General features: G+C 39.5%; 1 protein-coding gene across 1 annotated transcript in view; it reads left to right on the plus strand.

Moving 5' to 3' along the window:
- The first annotated feature begins 1,297 nt into the window (after positions 1 to 1,297).
- EP400 (E1A binding protein p400) overlaps positions 1,298 to 18,368 on the plus strand; it is a 45,255-nt gene continuing 28,184 nt past the window's right edge. Inside the window, exons 1-14 of the mRNA XM_009997641.1 lie at positions 1,298 to 2,620; positions 8,572 to 8,659; positions 9,086 to 9,193; positions 9,883 to 10,262; positions 10,495 to 10,803; positions 11,542 to 11,727; positions 13,107 to 13,247; positions 13,357 to 13,435; positions 13,718 to 13,770; positions 14,894 to 14,948; positions 15,608 to 15,697; positions 16,900 to 17,007; positions 17,739 to 17,932; positions 18,128 to 18,305. Of these exons, the coding sequence (XP_009995943.1) occupies positions 1,298 to 2,620; positions 8,572 to 8,659; positions 9,086 to 9,193; positions 9,883 to 10,262; positions 10,495 to 10,803; positions 11,542 to 11,727; positions 13,107 to 13,247; positions 13,357 to 13,435; positions 13,718 to 13,770; positions 14,894 to 14,948; positions 15,608 to 15,697; positions 16,900 to 17,007; positions 17,739 to 17,932; positions 18,128 to 18,305 (3,292 nt within the window). The remainder of the gene's footprint in view (positions 2,621 to 8,571; positions 8,660 to 9,085; positions 9,194 to 9,882; positions 10,263 to 10,494; positions 10,804 to 11,541; positions 11,728 to 13,106; positions 13,248 to 13,356; positions 13,436 to 13,717; positions 13,771 to 14,893; positions 14,949 to 15,607; positions 15,698 to 16,899; positions 17,008 to 17,738; positions 17,933 to 18,127; positions 18,306 to 18,368) is intronic.

Genomic DNA, 18,368 nt, shown 5'->3' on the forward strand with positions numbered 1-18,368 from the left:
GGAGCGTCGCGCTGTTATTAAATCTGTTGGAAAAGGTGCCTTTAAGGAGTGGATTTTTTCCCCCCGTCCCGCTTTACCGAGGGCTGATGTCCCGCAAGGTCCGACTCCGCAGAGCGGGAGGGACGAAACCTGCCCAGGCTGCCCGTGTTTCTCCCGGGCAGCTCCTGTCACAGCACGCGTGGGACCTGCCCGCTCCCCCTCCCGCGCCTCTTCCCGCGCGTGGAGCGGCGAGAATCTGCATCCCAGGGCTGGAGCAGCTTCCCTTCCCCCTTCCCTCTTCCCTCTTCCCTCTTCCCTCCCCGGGGCTGCCTCTGGGAACAGCTGCGGAGTTGGGAGCAGGGACACGGGCTTGTACGTGTGCTCGGCCTGAAAAACCAAACCCGGAACTTGTTGTTTTCAAAATACGAGAGCTTGAATTAAAAAAAAAAACATCCAACCAACAACACAACAATTCAGGTTTCGTTTTTCTTTTGCTGCTGCCGGTCTGGGACCCCCGAACCCACCGGTCGGTGCGTGTCGGTGGGATTCGTTTGTTTTGGTCGCTGGTTGAAATAAAAAACCTTAAACATTGTTTTGAATTTCTGGGTAGCTTGGCTCAATAAACAGCATTTCAAATGAAATGCAGATTTGGGTTAGTTTGCATCTCCTTAAGGGGCCGGTGTGGTGAAGTAAAGACAAGGCAGAGTTAAGTATCAGGTACAATAAGTTTTCAAAGATCTGTATGACTTGGTGGGGTAATTTTTCGTGATATGTTTTTTCTTCAGCAGCTAGAACAGTGTGTGTCCATGTTTATATTTTTAGTTATTGTTGTTGAAGAAACCTACTGAATGTTTTAAGCAGCTGTTGTGTTTTTGGGAATACTGAATTGTTAAAAGCACCAAAACACTGGGAATAATGAACCCGAAAAAGAGTAGATACTTTTGATATTGGACACTGATGATTCTGGAAGGTCCATAGAAAAGGTGGTGGGTTGTTTTTGGTTTGGTTTTTTAATTATTTCAAGTCATTCTGACTAGCCAAGAGGAATGTGTAATTTGTAAAGCTATACAATAGTTCTTTGTTAGTTAGGGAAATACATGAGGGATTTAAGTGAGCTTTTGTGTTACTGAGGGGTTTGGATGACTTGACTGAGGATGTAAAGCATTTTTAAGTAACTGCAAAGACAGGAAAGGCAAGTTCTTACTAGAAGATAGTCTTTTGGGTAGTAACGAAATAGTTAAATATTTTTACCTTCCCTGAAATTCTGTTTTTATGTGTTTCTTTAGAGTGCAGTGTAAAAAAACCTAGAACAGTGAGAATGCACCATGGTAATGGTCCTCAGAATGCCCAGCGCCAGCTCCAGAGGTCCAGGTCCTTCACGGGCAGTGAGGGAGAAGAGCAACAGGCAAATTTACCCCAGTCCCCTGCAGCTTCTTTTGCACCTTCTGCAAGTCCGTCTGCACCCCAGTCCCCCAGTTACCAAATACAGCAATTTATCATGAGTCGAAGTCCAGTAGCTGGGCAGAATGTGAACATCACACTGCAAAATGTGGGACCGGTGGCTTCAGGAAACCAGCAGATAACACTTACCCCGTTGCCGATCCCAAACCCAACATCCCCAAGTTTTCAGTTCAGTCCCCAGCAGCGGCGCTTTGAGCATGGATCCCCCTCCTATATTCAAGTCACGTCCCCGCTGCCTCAGCAAGTCCAGTCTCAGAGCCCTACACAGCCTAACCCTGTGCCAGTGCAGACCCTGCCAAATGTTCGGGCAGGCACTCCAGGCCCTGGCTTGGGTATGTGCAGCCAGAGCCCCACTAGAGGATTTGTAGATGCTAGTGTGCTTGTGAGACAGATCAGCTTGAGTCCTTCAAATGGTGGACACTTCGTGTATCAAGAGGGACCCGGAATTGCACAGATTGCTCAAGGAGCTACTGCCCAAGTACAGCTTCCGTCTTCTGGGACACCTGCCACGGTAAGGGAACGCAGGCTTTCACAACCTCATTCACAGTCTGGTGGCACCATTCATCATCTTGGTCCTCAGAGTCCTGTAGCTAGTGGAGCAAATATGCAGTCTTTGACTAGCCCAGGCCACATTACGACTACCAGCTTGCCACCCCAAATCAGCAATATTATCCAAGGGCAACTTATGCAACAGCAGCAGCAAGTGCTGCAGGGACAGCAGCTGGGTAGACCCATTGGATATGAGAGGACTTCTGCTGGATTGATAGCAGGAGTTGGAGGACCTAGTGCATTTGGAATGACATCACCACCTCCACCCACAAGTCCTTCACGGGCCACCGTGCCACAGGGGCTCTCAAGTCTTCCTCTTACTCCTACCGTTAATACGACAGTGAAAAAACAACCTAAAAAATTGGAGGAGATTCCTCCTGCCAACCAAGAGACTGCTCAAATGAGAAAACAATGTTTGGATCATCACCACAAGCAGATGGAAATTCTTAAGGAAACTTTTAAGGAGTGTTTGATTGAACTGTTTTTCCTGCAACATCTTCAAGGGAATATGATGGACTTTTTGGCTTTTAAGAAGAAGCATTGTGTTCCACTGCAAGCATACCTGAGGCAAAATGACTTGGATCTGGAGGAGGAAGAAGAGGAAGAACAATCTGAGGTCATCAATGATGAGGTAAGAAATCTGTTGGTTAATGTTTTGCGGTAAAATAATAGATGAGGAAAGGTTGAGAGAGCTAGGACTTTTTAGCCTGGAGGAGAGAAGGCTGAGAGGAGACCTTATTAATGTCTATAAATATTTAAGAGGCAAGTGTAAGGAGGATGGAGTCAGGCTCTTTTCAGTAGTGCCCAGGAACAGGACAAGGGGCAGTGGGTGTAAACTGAAACACAGGAGGTTCCATCTGAACGGGAGGGAAACTTCTTTACGGGGACGGTGAGAAGGCACAGGAACAGGCTGCCCAGAGGGTTGTGGAGTCTCCTTCTCTGCGGTCCTCTGTAATGTGCTCTAGGCAATCCTGCTTTGGCAGGGGAGTTGGACTAGATGATCCCTAGAGGTCCTTTCCAACTCCAGTGATTCTGTGTGATTCTGTGCAGTTATAGCACCTGGAGTGTGAAGTATTAGAGACTGTGACAGTACTTGAAAAATAATTATTTTGTGATGAAGTACAGCAATTTTTCTTTAGATAGTTGGTCTGAAAGGCTGCAGTTCTGCTAGGCAGTGTGATTCAAGAGGTTGTTTTGAGTGTGCTATTAGATGTATGTGTTCAAAAGAACAGAGAAGTGAAAGGGGCATTCACTGTCCTAGTCAATACTTAACCAGCAGACACATAAAGATTATATTGGTGTGGAAGCTGTTTCAAGCTATCAGAATGAGTATGACTAGGAATTGTAGATTGTAAATTTCAGTTACTAAACTTACACAAACCAAAAAGGAATGAGTAAAAGGTCTTATAAGATACTAACCTTTGTTTGACTCGTGTCACTTGTAACCATAGGTGTTACTGACATTCATTGTTGCTGTGGCAACAAAAAAACTGAATTAATCTAATTACTCAGAACATGCCAATCATAACATATATATATGGGTCTACAGTGATGAATCAGGTTACTTAGGCTGTCTTAGAGCTCTGTGTATGTATTGCTGTCTGATTCGTTGAACAGGTAGTACTTACAGACTGGCCATTAGCAAGTTAACTTTGTTATTAATGCAAAGGTTTAAAATTACTAACTTGAATTCACTGTTAATTGATGACAAAGGACTTGAAATAAGCGTGCCATGGAGAGATGCTGTGTGACTTTTCCTGCACCTTTTTACCCATTTGTGTAGCACTCAACCTGTGGGTGCTGGAGCAGAGCCTGCCTTCTGCAGCACCTACCTGCAAGAGGTTCATAGAATCACAGAATGGTTTGGGTTGGAAGGGACCTTAAAGATCATCCAGTTCCAACCCCTGTGCATGGACAGGAACAGCTCCCGCTAGATCAGATTGCTCTGGGTAGCAGCAGGGTAGATATAACTAGCTGGTGGTGCTCATAAATACAGCACTTGGCACTCATAAATACCTTTTAAAATTTATAAATATATATATGGGTATATAGCTGCCAGTTTGTAAAGAACCAAACTAAACCTGTTAGGGGAAGAAACTCATTGCTTTGAAATACCCTTTAGATATCAGCGTCTCTAGTGAAAATTGAGGGCTCTCTTAGGTGTGAATCATTAGTGATCATATCTTCAGTTGGAACTTGTGGGGAGTTATGGCAGCTGAAGTTTAATTTGTTCATTGCTTTGTGGTCTAAACTTCTTGAAGAGGAAACATATTTCTGCTTGTGATAGTTTTTGATAATTTTGAAGGAAAAATGTATTTATATATCAACATAAAAGCTAGCTTGTTATAAGTTACTGACAATGGATGTTCAATTTCAATTTTTTTTCATCTGGTTTGTATTTTGTCAAATTGTTTAGGTGTTCTTGTTGGGTTGCGTGTTTGTCAGCTGAAATAACAGGTATTTTTAACTACGGTATGCACATCGTGAGAGATTTTTAGTGGGTGTTCATTGGAGTCAGTGACATTACAACAGTTTATGTCACTGGAGGCTCTAAGCCTCGGGCTTTGGGGTTTGGAGTTTGCTGTACTTCACTGCCTCTCATGATGGATTGTCTGGTGTTTGTGAAAGTTACTTGTCCATTTAACCACTGGAGAATTTTGCAAATTGCAACAGCAAGTCTTTACTTGTTATCAAATGATGACTCCTTTGGAAAGATTAATACATCCTTTGAGTATGTTCTTTCTTTGTATTTTTTTTTGTCTTCTTCTCTTTTATTTCCCCCTCCCCCTCTTTATCACTTTCTGCTAAAGCAATGCACTTCATCCTTTGCCTGGAAAGGTTGATCACTTTGGGAATTCAAGGGGAGAGCGAATGGTGGCTGTGCTCATTGCTTAAATAAATGTTGGAGCTCTCTTAAGTTCAAACTGTCTGTCATGCTAATATGTTGTCCTTTAGGAGCAGCAATCATTAAATTTAAAGCACACTTTTATGTGAAATGGATTTAAGAAAAGGTTTCCAGTGACGAGAAGTCACTATGAATAGTCAAGGCCATTGTTTGTTCTGCTAGTAAAATTGAGACAGAACTCTTAAAAAAATGGCCTGTGTTCAAACTCAGCCATCCTGATGGTCGCGTAGTTATAATCCCCTCTTCACTGAGGTACCATCAGTAAAAAAATGAGTGTGTTGAGCAGTTAAAAAAAAAAACAAAACACAAGAAAAACTTTTAAAAAGAAAATGATTCTCCTTTTTTTTTTTTTCCCAAAATATTTCTCTCAGGTAAAGATTGTGACAGGAAAGGATGGGCAGACTGGTACTCCTGTCGCTATAGCAACCCAGCTTCCTCCAAATGTTTCTGCTGCTTTTTCATCCCAGCAGCAACCATTTCAGGTACTTTTCAATGGTTCTAAAATGTAGTTTCATCCCAGATTTTTTTTCTTCATTCAGATTTGATATTTCTTAGATGAATTAGAATTTTCCCAAGAGCCCATCCCTTATCATCTAAACAAAACAAAACAAAACCCTTTGCAATCTTCAAATGCATCAATATTAATGAAACCTTGAGGAAGTTAAATCTTTGTCTCCAGGTTGCTGGCTTATTTCATTAACTTTCAGCTTGAATGTTTCACTTTAGTTTGTTTGTCTTTTGTTTCCCTAATGCATTTGGTTCATTTGTGCATTCTGCATAGTGATAATATGGATTCTTTTGTCTTGTGGCATTGTAATTGTGGATTTCTTCTAAATTTCTTTTTTTCCTTATCTGTTAAAGGTTTTGAGTATGGCTGAAGAAGGTTTTGGATTTGCTTTCCCTGAAATGGTTTAAACAACAATAATAACCCACTGACACTCTTTTTTTTTTAAAAATAACTGTTTTACATTAGCTCTACCATAAGTGTTGGGAAGAAGAAACTGAAGTTTAGATCAGTTATAAACACTTGAATAACAGGTGTCACCTGGTGAATTACTCTGCTGTACCATTGAAGCTGTAGAGTCTGCACTGCCTTCATCTAGATTTTTTCAAAATTGAGAGTTAAATGAAATGTAAAATGGGTTACAGTCCCGAGTATGAAAAATGGGATGATCACTGGTATTTTACAAATGAGTTGCATAGTAAAGGAGCTTTGTACTGAGAGCTCTTTGTTACAGCCAATACTGATGTGTCATGGAAGACTCCTTTAGGTAATCAGGCTTCATGGAAGCTGTTTAAAATACGTAATATTGTATCAGGTTATTTATTGTAGTGATTAGGATGATAATCTCTAGCTACTCCAGTGATGGAGTACTTCTGAAAGTATTACACCATTTCAGAGCTGTTTCAGAGAAACTAGCATGTACATGCTAAAAGCCTACAGAACTGTGCAATTGTGGTAATAGGTTTTAGCACAAGCTGCTAACAGAAAGTATAATCTCTTTCCATCAGTCTTTGTCTTTGTAGCAGTTTATAGAGAAATAATGTGTCTCAATCAGCATCATCATTCAAATTTGAGTACATAAGTGCAGCACTCAGAGTGATTATTGTGGGCGTGCTGCATAATCATGACCTCCGGAGAACTACATTATTTTAATTGAAATTAGGACAATTTTAGTCTAATATTAGTGGTGTATGACTTCAGTATATAAAGACATAATGTCTTTGCTCTTTGAACCATATGGCCTAAATTATGTGGTGATAATGCAGACAGCTGGGAGACACGTTCTTAAGGAAATGTCAGTCAAAAATTCTGAAGTAGAGATGCAGCCTGAAACTGTGAGTATGCAATCATGCAGAGTAAGAGTGCAGGTGATGTAAGTGGCATTTGAAGCAGAGTTTGGAGAACATGCTGTCTTCAACTCGTGTCTCAGAAGGCATTTGATGCAAACAGGACAAAAGCTGAACTTGTTAATTAATCTGGTAGCATTGTAGGAAGTAAGATTTTGTGATTTATTTTGAAAATTCTCTAAATGCCTAAGTGTATGATGACTGGCAGTTGGACTTGAAACACGCTTATGAGAAGGCACACGTTTGAAAACTTAATCCATATCGAGTGTGACATGACAATGAACCATGACTATTAGGATGGATATGAGTCAGAGATGCTTAAAACCGAATTTGCATCTCAAGGCTATAGCTGCATCACTGGAGTAGCCACAAATGCCCTCACAGCAGCAAAGAGATTGTTATTAATTCATAGCTATTGATAGAACCTGGGTAGCATGAGATGGATTCAGTTCCATAAGCGGGGCTTGAAACTCAGTCATTTTAGGTGATGGTGGCTGAGGTTACTAATACTGTTGGATGAAGAACAGGGGCTGCTATTTCAACATTGACTGATGTTTACTTCCACAGGCTTATTTTACATTGGTAGAATTTCTGTTAAAATTCAGAAAAGAAAAGACCTGTGAATAAAGTAGAATATTCTTTGGAGAGATTGCTGTCACTGCTCTGCTGTCATAATAAATGTTCACATCATATGCAGCCCTGTTCACTGATACAACAAAGGCTCTCATCATCAGAAAATTACTCCTAGAGAACCTGGGTGCTAAATTAGCTAATTTTCTGGGACGTAGAGGCTGCTTGTTTATGTTTTCTGATAGAATCTCTTCAAGAGATTCTGCGTTAGCTCTCATTTTTCTCATATTAGGTTTCACAGTAGAATATTGGATATATAGCATGGCTAAATTTGGTGAAGAACTAAAAATATGACTCAATATCAGCTGTGCTCTTCTAGACTTGTTAATTCATAATTGTGTTATGTTTATCCTCAGGTAAAACGTCTAGTAATTTCTGATGAGCTCTGATGTCAAATTAGCCTTATGGCAATATTGTGTTTGTCCTCACTGAGTTTCTTCATGAGGCTCATTTTGCCGGCTGTGCAAACAAGTACAAGTCTAGCACCCAGAAAACTGAAATTGGAACTTGTAACATGGCTGAGATTCTTTTATTCCGTCTTCTGAGTCTTAGAAGATTTTCCTGGAATATTTAAAGGCTAGCTCTCATGGAGCTCTGTCCTGAGTGGCAGTAGTGGAGACTCTAGTCAACTTAAATGGCCTTCAGGATGAGAGTTAGTTTGTGTGTTACTGGTATTTCACACAACATGAGAAGGATTACATTTCACAAATGTATTGACTCTCATTTCTTGTGTCTTGTTACTTATGATACAGTTTATGCATGATGAAGGCACAATGTTTAATATTTGTCATGTCAACTTTTTCTTGCAGCTGTATACTATATGAATATGTCATTATGACTTCATTGCAGCATTATGCAAATAATGAAGGGTAATGCATCAGTGAAAATTTTCATTTATTAAAAAATATATTGGGAAAATTTTTGGTATACATCCCATTTTTCTGGGTTTTTAATATATAATTAACTTCATCAGCTTAGTTACTGTTTCGAAATTTAAACTGGATGAAGAGTATCTGTGCATCATGGACATCTAAACCTTTCCAGCAGATATTGAATGAATCTTTGCTTTCTTCATTGTGCAGCTGTTCTGAAGGATTTGTTCTGTGAGGGCTTCTTCAAATCCCTCTGTAAATTACATCTTGGTGTTAGACTATCTGCAGATTGAACTTCTGTGATTTGTTTTCTTTTTCCAATAGCCCACACATACAGGGACTCCAGTAACGGGAACTGTGAACACCATAGAAATTGAAGCATTTAAGAGACAGCAGGCACTTGCACCAGCAGGTATGTTTCACAGACAGAATTTCACTCTGGTTCTTTTTTTTTTTTTTTCCAAACAGTTAATGGAGCCCACTCTTCTTTAACTCTTGAAATACAGTTTTGCCTCACCTTGGGAATTGCCAGATCCTTAGGACTATCTGTTGCGAATGGTGCTGTGTGAAGTGTGCACTCCACTCACAATATATAGGACTGGATTTGGCAGGCATGGATTCATTGTTAGGGTGATTGATTGTTCTGGCTAAGAAAATTGGAGATGGCCAACTTGAAGTTAGAGGGACTCTTCACTTGGAGCATGTTCTTCATCAATGCTACACATGTATAGTAGTTGTAGCTTTCTGAGCTGATGTTGGAATCATGTGTAGTGGTTTGCTTTGTAAAATTGAACCCATTCCATTATACCATGCCATAAATGGAATTTGAATATCACAGATTCGTCTAAGAGACCACGAATTGAAGTGGGCCGTCATGGGATGGTTTTTCAGCACCCTGGTGTGGCTTCAGGAGTTCCTCTTCAACAGCTAATGCCAACGGCACAAGGTACTGTGTCACCACATGCCAATTGCACATTAATTTAACAAGGAGATGTTAGTGATGGGACTAGAAACTTGGGCTTCTGACCTTCCGAGATCCTAGTCCCACCACGCACTTCTCCATGTAAATTAATACTTGGTATGCAATGCCTGGTTTGTCTAAGGAGCTGAGTGACGGGCTCCAAAGGTGCATGTGGGCATGGAAATACGTCACAGGTGCTGATGCAAAATGGCTGATCTGAGAATTCTGGAACTGAGCCAATGATTTATGAAAAGGAAACTTCCTAATTTACAACATCATGACAAATTTTTATTCATTAGTCATGCCAACCTTTAGAGTATGTGTTAGAGTGAATGTGTTAAGAACTAAAAGCCATTTAGAATTGATGCTATTATTTGAGGTTGAATTCCATTAGTTCCTTTTTTTTTAATTTAAAGTATAAGCCATTTAATGACATCTTTTTTTTTATAGTTGCTGTGCTCCAAATTTTAGTTGCAGTCCTGTGCATGTAGTACTTTGTTGTTTATTGTAATGGTGATTTATTTTGTGATTGTGATGTGGTATTTTCAAGTGATGGTGTCTTGTGGCAAAGTAAGTAACAAATTAGTCCATTTGCAGTTGATTTCCTCTTTCTATCTGCAAAGAGCATTGGGTGTTTTAATTTCATCTGTGTTGCATTTCTTCTTGCTTTGTAGGTGGAATGCCTCCCACTCCTCAGACTGTACAGCTGACTGGACAGAAGCAGAGCCAACAACAGTATGACCCATCTAAAGGCCCTCCTGTGCAGAACGCAGCCAGTCTGCACACACCTCCACCCCAGCTGCCAGGGAGGCTGCAACCTGCCAATGTCCCTATGACAACTCTCCCAGCTGCAATGCAGCTTCCACAGCAGCAACCACAGATAGTGGAATCTCCAGCTCAGCCTCAGATTCAGGTGAAGATCCAGCCTCAAAGTGTTCCTCTGACTTCCACTCCACTTCCAGCACCCCTGCAACAGCAGGTGCCACCAGCAATCCATATGCAAGGACAGACACCAAACCAAGTGTCACAGCCACAAGCTACAATACAGCAGCAGGTACATGAGTTTTATTGGGGTGAAAATATGTTTTTTCCAAACCTTATTAAAGAACATTGTCTTCCTGAAAATATAGGAAAAACGTTAACGTTTTTTAATTCCCCTGGACATTTAAATCCTTTCCTTATAAAAAGGCAATTTTTATTAAAGTCTTCATAATGTTCAGCTGTAGTGTAAACTAAAAAAGCATTGAATCCTAAACTCATCAGTAAACCCTGTGTTTCTTGGGCAGACTGTGACTCTGACACGACCATCTGCAGATCCTGCTCAGACTTCTCAGCGTCTTACGGCAAACACGCTGCCACCTACCTCATCCGTCGTGCCTGCAACCATCTCAGGCACAACACCACCTTCTGCATTCCCAGTGCAGACAAACAGGACCTCTCCAGCAACCAACAAGTCCCTGTCTCCTATTGCATCAAAGCCCCCAGGCTTAGCAGTAGCAACAGCAGCAGCACCTAAAACACAGAGTCCAGCTCAGAATGCAGCAGTAGTGCCACAGGAAAACTCTCAAGACAAGCTTGCGGAGCAAGTAAAACTGGTAAGATTTTTTGGGTTTCCCCAAAACTTAGGAACAGTTAACACACAAGATAACAATTACTGTGAGTGATGTGTTTGAGTTGAGAAAATGGTCTATTTTTCAGGGAGGTGTGGGGTGTTTGGCTTTGGGGGTATTTTTGTAGTTTGCTTTATATACTGAGTTTTGCTTTTGTGGGCATTCAGAGAAGCTGAAGAAAATTTGCTGGTCTTCATATTGTCTTTTGATTATATTGTTTCTGTGTACTCATTCAAAGTGACTGCACCCTTATTTATTTTTGTAGCTAACTGGAAGTGTCATTTTGCTTATTTAACAGGAACATCATACAGAACTTGTTTGTTCACAAAATCAAGTTTTAATATTGAAGATATATTTATCTTCTGTGGATAAATACATCTGCAATATCAATTTATGGAAAAAAAAAAAAAGATTATTTGATTACAGTTTGCACGTGTCTTTTAACTTGTGTTTTCTGCTGCCCAGTGGGCCTTTTTTTCCCCCTGTAATTTAACAAAGTACCTCTTGTAATATAGGTTGAATTACTGTAATTCTCTTTATGTAGTAATTTTTTTCATTGATGCAATGTTCAGACTTGATGTTTGTAATGCATGTGTCATGCTCTTAAACCTTTTTTTGCTGTCAATTATTTTGATAAGTGGGAGCAAATACTATTTTTCCATTTGGCTGCTATTTTAGGTGCATTCTGCAGCTTCATTGTAACTGTCTGTACTTCTTTCTAAGGAAAATCAAGTCCATCAGCGAATAGCAGAACTGAGAAAGGAAGGTTTGTGGTCACTGAGGCGGCTGCCTAAGCTTCAAGAGGCTCCAAGACCAAAATCTCACTGGGATTATTTGCTGGAAGAAATGCAGTGGATGGCAACTGATTTTGCCCAAGAGAGAAGGTGGAAGATGGCAACTGCTAAGAAGGTACTTGAAAAACCTTTTTTGACTTACATTTGAACAATTGATCTTGGTATCAATCAGCTTGAGGGTGAAGCTGTTTAAATTATCTGTTTAAATTAATTTCTTCTGCAGACAGAAATTATGGACATACAAGGCACCAGTTTTTTACTTAAATGAACAGCCATGCTGCCAGCTTTGGATATTTATAATTGGAAACAAACTAGATTATGTATTGATTGTGAATGCAAATAAGAATAGTTTTGGATTTTGTCGATTTTATTCCTCTGGAGATCAAATACCTTCTTTAGAGGACCCAGTCAATGTGCTGACTGTGTCATGTTTAAACAGTACGGCTTTCAAGCCTGTCTCATAAGTCAGTAATTTTCTCTCAATGAAGCATAAATACAGACTTTTGTAAATAACTTCCATAGAGTGTGGTTGTCTGTCTAGTTGTTCTTTCTTAATCTCAGAAAAAGATGAAATGATGGAATTCTGAGGACAGCAGTGGAAACATGTTTCCATAGGGGCACAGAGCAGCACAGGGCGCATAATTAAGTCAGTGATGCAAGGAAAATTGGGAGTTTTACGAGTTGAAATATGTAAAATCTGTTTATTTACAATAAGCAAGAGTTTTCTATGGTTTCTAGCAATGTTGTATCTTCTTTTGATACGTTTATGCCCAGTTTGAAGTAATGAAGAGAGCAACTCAACATCATTAGTTTAAATTGCCACGTTGTTTTCTATTGTGTATTCCAAAATGATGGAAACTCAGAACTCTCTTCCTTACAAGCAAAGTATAGAAATAGGTTTATCACTCTGTAAAATGAAAGTCTATATTTTGAATATAATTTAAATCTGGATCGGAAGTTTGTGGCCAATGGTAGGTTTTAAAGAGCAGGAGAAACAGGAAGGGCAGATCTGGAGAGATCCTTCCCCTGCCAGTGTGCTGCAAACTTCTGGCAGTCAATGTTTTTGGGACCTCCTGAACTAGAGGAGATCTTCACTCACGGATCTACACTCTTTCTGAAATGGTTTTACATTTGGTCTCTGACATTTTGTGGTGTGATTTCTATGTCTCCATAAGTGCTGTCTGAAAATAACTTCTCTTGTGTGTTTGCTGCTAATTTCAGTAGATTGTTTTCTATTTTTTTTTTTGTATTGAGAGAGAGTAGTGAATGAAGTTTCCTACTTGATTGCTTAGTTATAGTTCTTACATTTCCTTTCTTCCTCTGTGTTTCATGTCTGTTGTTTTACTGACATGGCAAGAATTAGAAATACAGGAGGTAAGTGCTATGTGTGTAAAGCTGTGGTCAACATCTGGCTGTTGATAACCACTATAATCTTAAGAAATACAATTATGTGTCTTTTGAGGTGACCTAATTCAGCATCTTGTGGTCTTTTAGATGGTAAGAACTGTGGCTCGTTATCATGAAGAGAAGAAACTTAATGAGGAGCGAGCTAAAAGGGAAGAACAAAACAAACTAAGGAGAATTGCTGCATCAATTGCTAGAGAAATAGAGTACTTCTGGTCTAACATTGAACAGGTAAAAAATACTGACTTGTTAATACTTGTGCAACTTGTACTGTTTTTCTCATCTTTAGGAATTTGTTTATAGAATTCAAGTGCTTTATTGGACTTGATTTACATTTCAGGTCGTTGAAATAAAACTGCAAATTGAATTTCAAGAGAAAAGGAAAAAAGCTTTGAATTTAAAGAGGTTTTCAAGGAAAGGTAATTGTATTCCACTTTGTCAGAAATACAGTATAATTCCTGATGCACTTGTTTTACATAATATGACTCAGTGGAGTTTAATCTTGTTGGTGATAGAGATGGGAGGTGCTAATAATAGATTGTCAGCAGAGCTGAACTATGAGTCGTGGGGTGGTTTTATGGTTTTGTGCTAGATTTTGTTGATATTTATTGTGCTTTATGCTGAATTAATTTAAAAGTTCACATAAGAGACATAAAATTGGTAAGTGACTAACACTATACCTCAAGTGTATAATTTTCCAGGGAAGGATGGAAGACCTGCAGAAGACCTTTTGTTGGAAAAAGAAAGTGAAATGGTATGTCTTCCTGTTCCTTAAAAATACCATCAAAATAGTTTAAATGTGACTACATGTGTGAAAAAGTTTTCATGAATGTGAAATGTGTTTCCCTTAAATACACGGTGATGATAAGCAGATTTCTGTGTACTCACTGACAATTAAACTTACAGTCACTAGCACAAATATCATTTTTTCTGGTTATGAACCTCAACTTTTAATGTGCAAGTGGAATGTGGTTGATGCATGTTTTTTAAGGGAAGAATTTATACTTACTCATTGGCTTTAACTCACTCATTCTAAGATTGCAAGACCAAAAAAATGTACAGATTAATTGCCAGACTTAATTTTGGGCAGGAGTTTTATCTCCTGTAACCAGGGTTAAACCTTCTGGGGCATGAAAGCATGTTTTCAGCTGTTCAGCTGTGATTTATCTGCTGAGAGATGTAGATGTATGTTACAGGATGGATCAAACTGAATGAAACTTCAATTTTTGCCCCAGATAAAATGTGTGCAGGGACTCCTTGGCTGCATCTGTGCAACTGGGGAAGAAATGGGCGAGGGATTGTTCTGAGGCCCTGAGCTGTCTCGCATGGCACAGCTGATGCCAACTTCCTGAAATGCTCTATTTTCACCAAGCAGCAGAATGCCTACCTCTGAATTTCCTGTTAGGAACAAGCTTTAGCATGTGTTACCAGCCAAACTGTGGCCCAGCACTGCCTGCAAGTGCCAATTTGCACAGACCAAACCAGGCGACAGGGCATGCTGGACAGCTGAGAGCAAACAATTGTGGGCCTGTGCCATATCCATTTTTTTACTGAGTTGTGAAAATTCAGCCCTTGGCAACCTGGGTAAAAGTTTTGTGCCTCAATAGTATTTTTTTAAGGGAAAGAAGTGTACTGTGACTCTGTGCCACAGCTGGACCTGAGTAATTTGAACCACAAACGCTTGAAGTGGCCGATTGCAAACTCCTTTCAATACAGGAGCAGAGTATCTCTTTTTGTGTGACCAGGAAAGTGGTAACAGATACTAAATGATTGCTGTTGTGATTACAAGGCACTTGTTGCTTTCTTTAAAAAACAAACAATAAAACTTCCTATCTTAGTTTTTTATGATTTTACATATTTTAATTATTTAATGCCAGTGTTCGTCATCTGGAAGGAAAAGAAAGGCAAGCACATCTTTGACTGATGAGGAAGGTAGGTCACTTTTCAAAATTGTGCATCTGTAGCAAAGTACATAATTTGTATTGTAAAACCCTGAAACGACAGGGTTTCAATCTGTTATGGCATGGATGCAGTGCTTTTCACAAACCAAATACCAACCTTCATCCATTTCTTAGAGAGATTAAATAGTAAATTTTCCTTAAAAGAGCTTCAGTAAAAATATGAAAATAAAATTTTCCCTGAAAAAGCACTGCTATCATTGTTGATGGATTTTAATTCTTTCTGTCTTCGTTCCTTCATTTCTCAAACTTCTTAAACTTCTTTTGAGGATTTCAGACTGCATAACCCATCTACTTTAGCTCCTTTCTTGTGATGACAACTGTGTCATGTTTATGACAAAGAAAATCCCCAGTTTAAAGCTACAGAATATCCTGTTTCTGGTGTCAACCAACACGTAAGAGTTCAAGAGTGCCTTTTGTCCTGAGGCAGAAGTGCTTCTCTCCTTTTCACATACCTGTTGAGTTCTATGTATAGTATGTATAGCTGCTCTCAGATTTTCTTGTTTTCCATACATATAATTCTTTCTGAATCCTGCTAACTTACAGGATTCTATGCTAGTGCACATATGATTACAAACTTCCTGAATTATTATGGAATTTGGATGCCAAGATTACCATTTGTTTTCATTTTAGTTGAAGATGAAGAAGAAACAATTGAAGAACAAGAAGCTAAAGAAGGAAACATAAACCATCAAACTGAACTGTCTAATCTAGCCAAAGAAGGTAGGTGTGTAGCTTGATTGTTCTCTGGTGGACTCTGAAAGACAGATGAAAGCACACAGCAGTTACTGTGTTTGTAACTAGGGTTATAGGTGAGAAGCTGAATGCATTCAGATGTTCAGTCATATGTAATCCATATCTATTCTTTTCTGTGTGGAAAGTTGTACCAGTTAATTTATGGGATGATGATGAACATCTGTACTTTGCAGAGCAATCTGTGTACTTAATCTAGTTATCACATAAGGTGGCTTGAGAAAAAGTATTTCTTTACTGAAACACTGCATTTCTTCCAAAGGTCACACCAAGACTCTCGACCTAAGTTCTAGGAATGCATGATAAATAGTTAAAACCAGAAGTGTGTCAAATTGAACATATTATCAACTGTCTTGAGTATTTCAGAAGGGTTTTGCCACCCATCTGAGAAGTCTGAAAGGGCCCTGATCTTGGAGAGTATAAATACTTGGAAGATAAGGAGCTTTTAGTGACAGTGCTCTGGCTTGCAGCTCTCTTTCATTAGCAACATAACAATGACTGCTCTGCTGAGCCTGATGTATGCAAAGTATCCCATAGGGATCACTTCACTTATCATGGTAAAAACCTTGCTGAGTTTTAGAGGCAAGCTTCCCAGTAAGCTAAGCTCCTCTGGCAATTAATATGCAGTTTCCAAATCCATTTGTTTGGTCTGCTTGGCAGCTTAGTGGCTGCAGCCAGCTGGCCGGTTGGAGGGATTGTAACTCTTCGCCAGTCAGCCAAGTTCCTAATGAGGATGTTTCCTGATGGACTGGCCACTGCCAGCATGCACATTCCTGCCTCAGTGGATCAGACAAGGGATCATGGAGATACTGCTTAGTGGGTTGAGATACAGGTCAGTTTAGAAACTTTGAAGTCTGGAATTGTCTTTCAGCCACCTGGCTGGATTTGATGCCCCTAGCTCCTCAGCCAGTGGTCTACTGTCAGTTTCTATGGTGGGTTTTGTAATACAGGAGAAAGCAAGCAGGGTGAGCAAACTCCTTGGTGTAAAGCCAAGTGTTCTCTGTGACCGAGGTCATTAAATAAATATTGCCATCATCCACGTAGTAGTTACCTCTTCAATTCTTATTAGAGAACTGGCTTTATACCATTGTGAAGAATGTAATGAGATTAAAAACAATGGTATTGATACAAGTTTTGATATTTTTAAACTTGTGTCCTTTAATGACCTGCAGCTGAATTGCCTCTGGAAGATTTACTAAAGATGTATGAAGGTGCCTTTGCAGAAAATTTTCACTGGCCCCAGCCGAAGCCTGACAGTGAAGAGGACAGCAGTGAGGAAGGTGAAGTACTTTTTGTTTGGAATTTTTGCTGAATTCTAAGATGAAATAAGTTGATGGGCTCTTCAGGTCTCTGTTAAAATACATTTTGTGCTGGGGGAAAACAAATACTGAGTGAATCACATATAAAATGTTTTTTAAGTGGAGAAGAATGTTATATACAAGAATGAATGGAAAGTACAGTGGCTTCCTTGCTAAGCATTTGGGATTATGATTAGAAAAACTAGATTTATTCTTGTTGTTACTAAGTATTTTTGAATAATGGACTGTGAAGAGTTACTTTTTTTTTCTTTATGAAAAGAGAATAGTGTTTACCTGTCTTAAAGTCAAAAGATATGTGAGATTCTCAGAAACAAGTGAGCCATAGAAAAGCCTTTCTCTTCCAAATTCCCCAGCTCACTACATATCTAGCTATTATTACCCAGCTGCCACCTGGTATGTACTGAAGTGATGGCAGAATTATGTTTGAGGATAGGTTTTAAGTAGTGGGAGAGGACCTCCCTAGAAGTTGTGAAAAGCAAATTTTCATGTTAGCCTAACTAGTCTGACTGTCCAGAACAAGTACATGGTCCTGGGCTTAACCTGTTTTCATCTTAGCTTCATTAGCCTGAAAGTCATGGAATTGTTCTTAAAAGTTAACGGCCTCCTTTTAGACCCCTGTCTGAATTCTAGCCATCTCATTCACTTAAGTTTATTTTAAATGCCAATGTATTTTTTTTCCCTCTCTCTCCTAGAAATGGAAGACCACATCTCTGATAGGGAAAGTCCTCAGAAGGAAGTTGTCCTCATTGACTCCCTTCTTAGCATTGACCAATACAAGGGCATAGACAGATCAAGTCCTCCAAAGAAGCACATGAGAGACATAGCAGAGGTTGCTGCTGCAGCAGAAATGCTCTTGCCCAAAGGCAGCTCTAGGATAACAACAACAGTAAGAGTCCCTATTTTCTGTTACTGTATGTGCTTACTTTTATATAATGAAGGCTTTATCATGATTTCCCAGATTTTAGGAACAAATGACAATAAATATATTCTAGTTATTGAGCTGCAGAGTGATTATGCTTAATGACATGGTCATGATTTTAACTCGGGGGGGAAAAAAAGTATCAAATGATTCCCGTTACAGGTAAAATACAATACTCCATCTCTGCTGTATGGGCCTCTCAGAGAATATCAAAAGATTGGGCTGGATTGGCTAGCAAAGCTGTACAGGAAGAATCTCAATGGCATTCTTGCAGATGAGGCTGGGCTTGGAAAAACAGTACAAATTATTGCCTTTTTTGCCCACTTGGCTTGTAATGAAGGTAAGTTAATTTGCCTAATAATTTTATAAAAGTTCTGGGCCAGCATTATCTTTGTGAAATAGA

The sequence above is a fragment of the Chaetura pelagica genome, unplaced genomic scaffold (genome assembly GCF_000747805.2).
Source record: "Chaetura pelagica isolate M959 unplaced genomic scaffold, ChaPel_1.0 scaffold45, whole genome shotgun sequence".
Taxonomy (NCBI): domain Eukaryota; kingdom Metazoa; phylum Chordata; class Aves; order Apodiformes; family Apodidae; genus Chaetura; species Chaetura pelagica.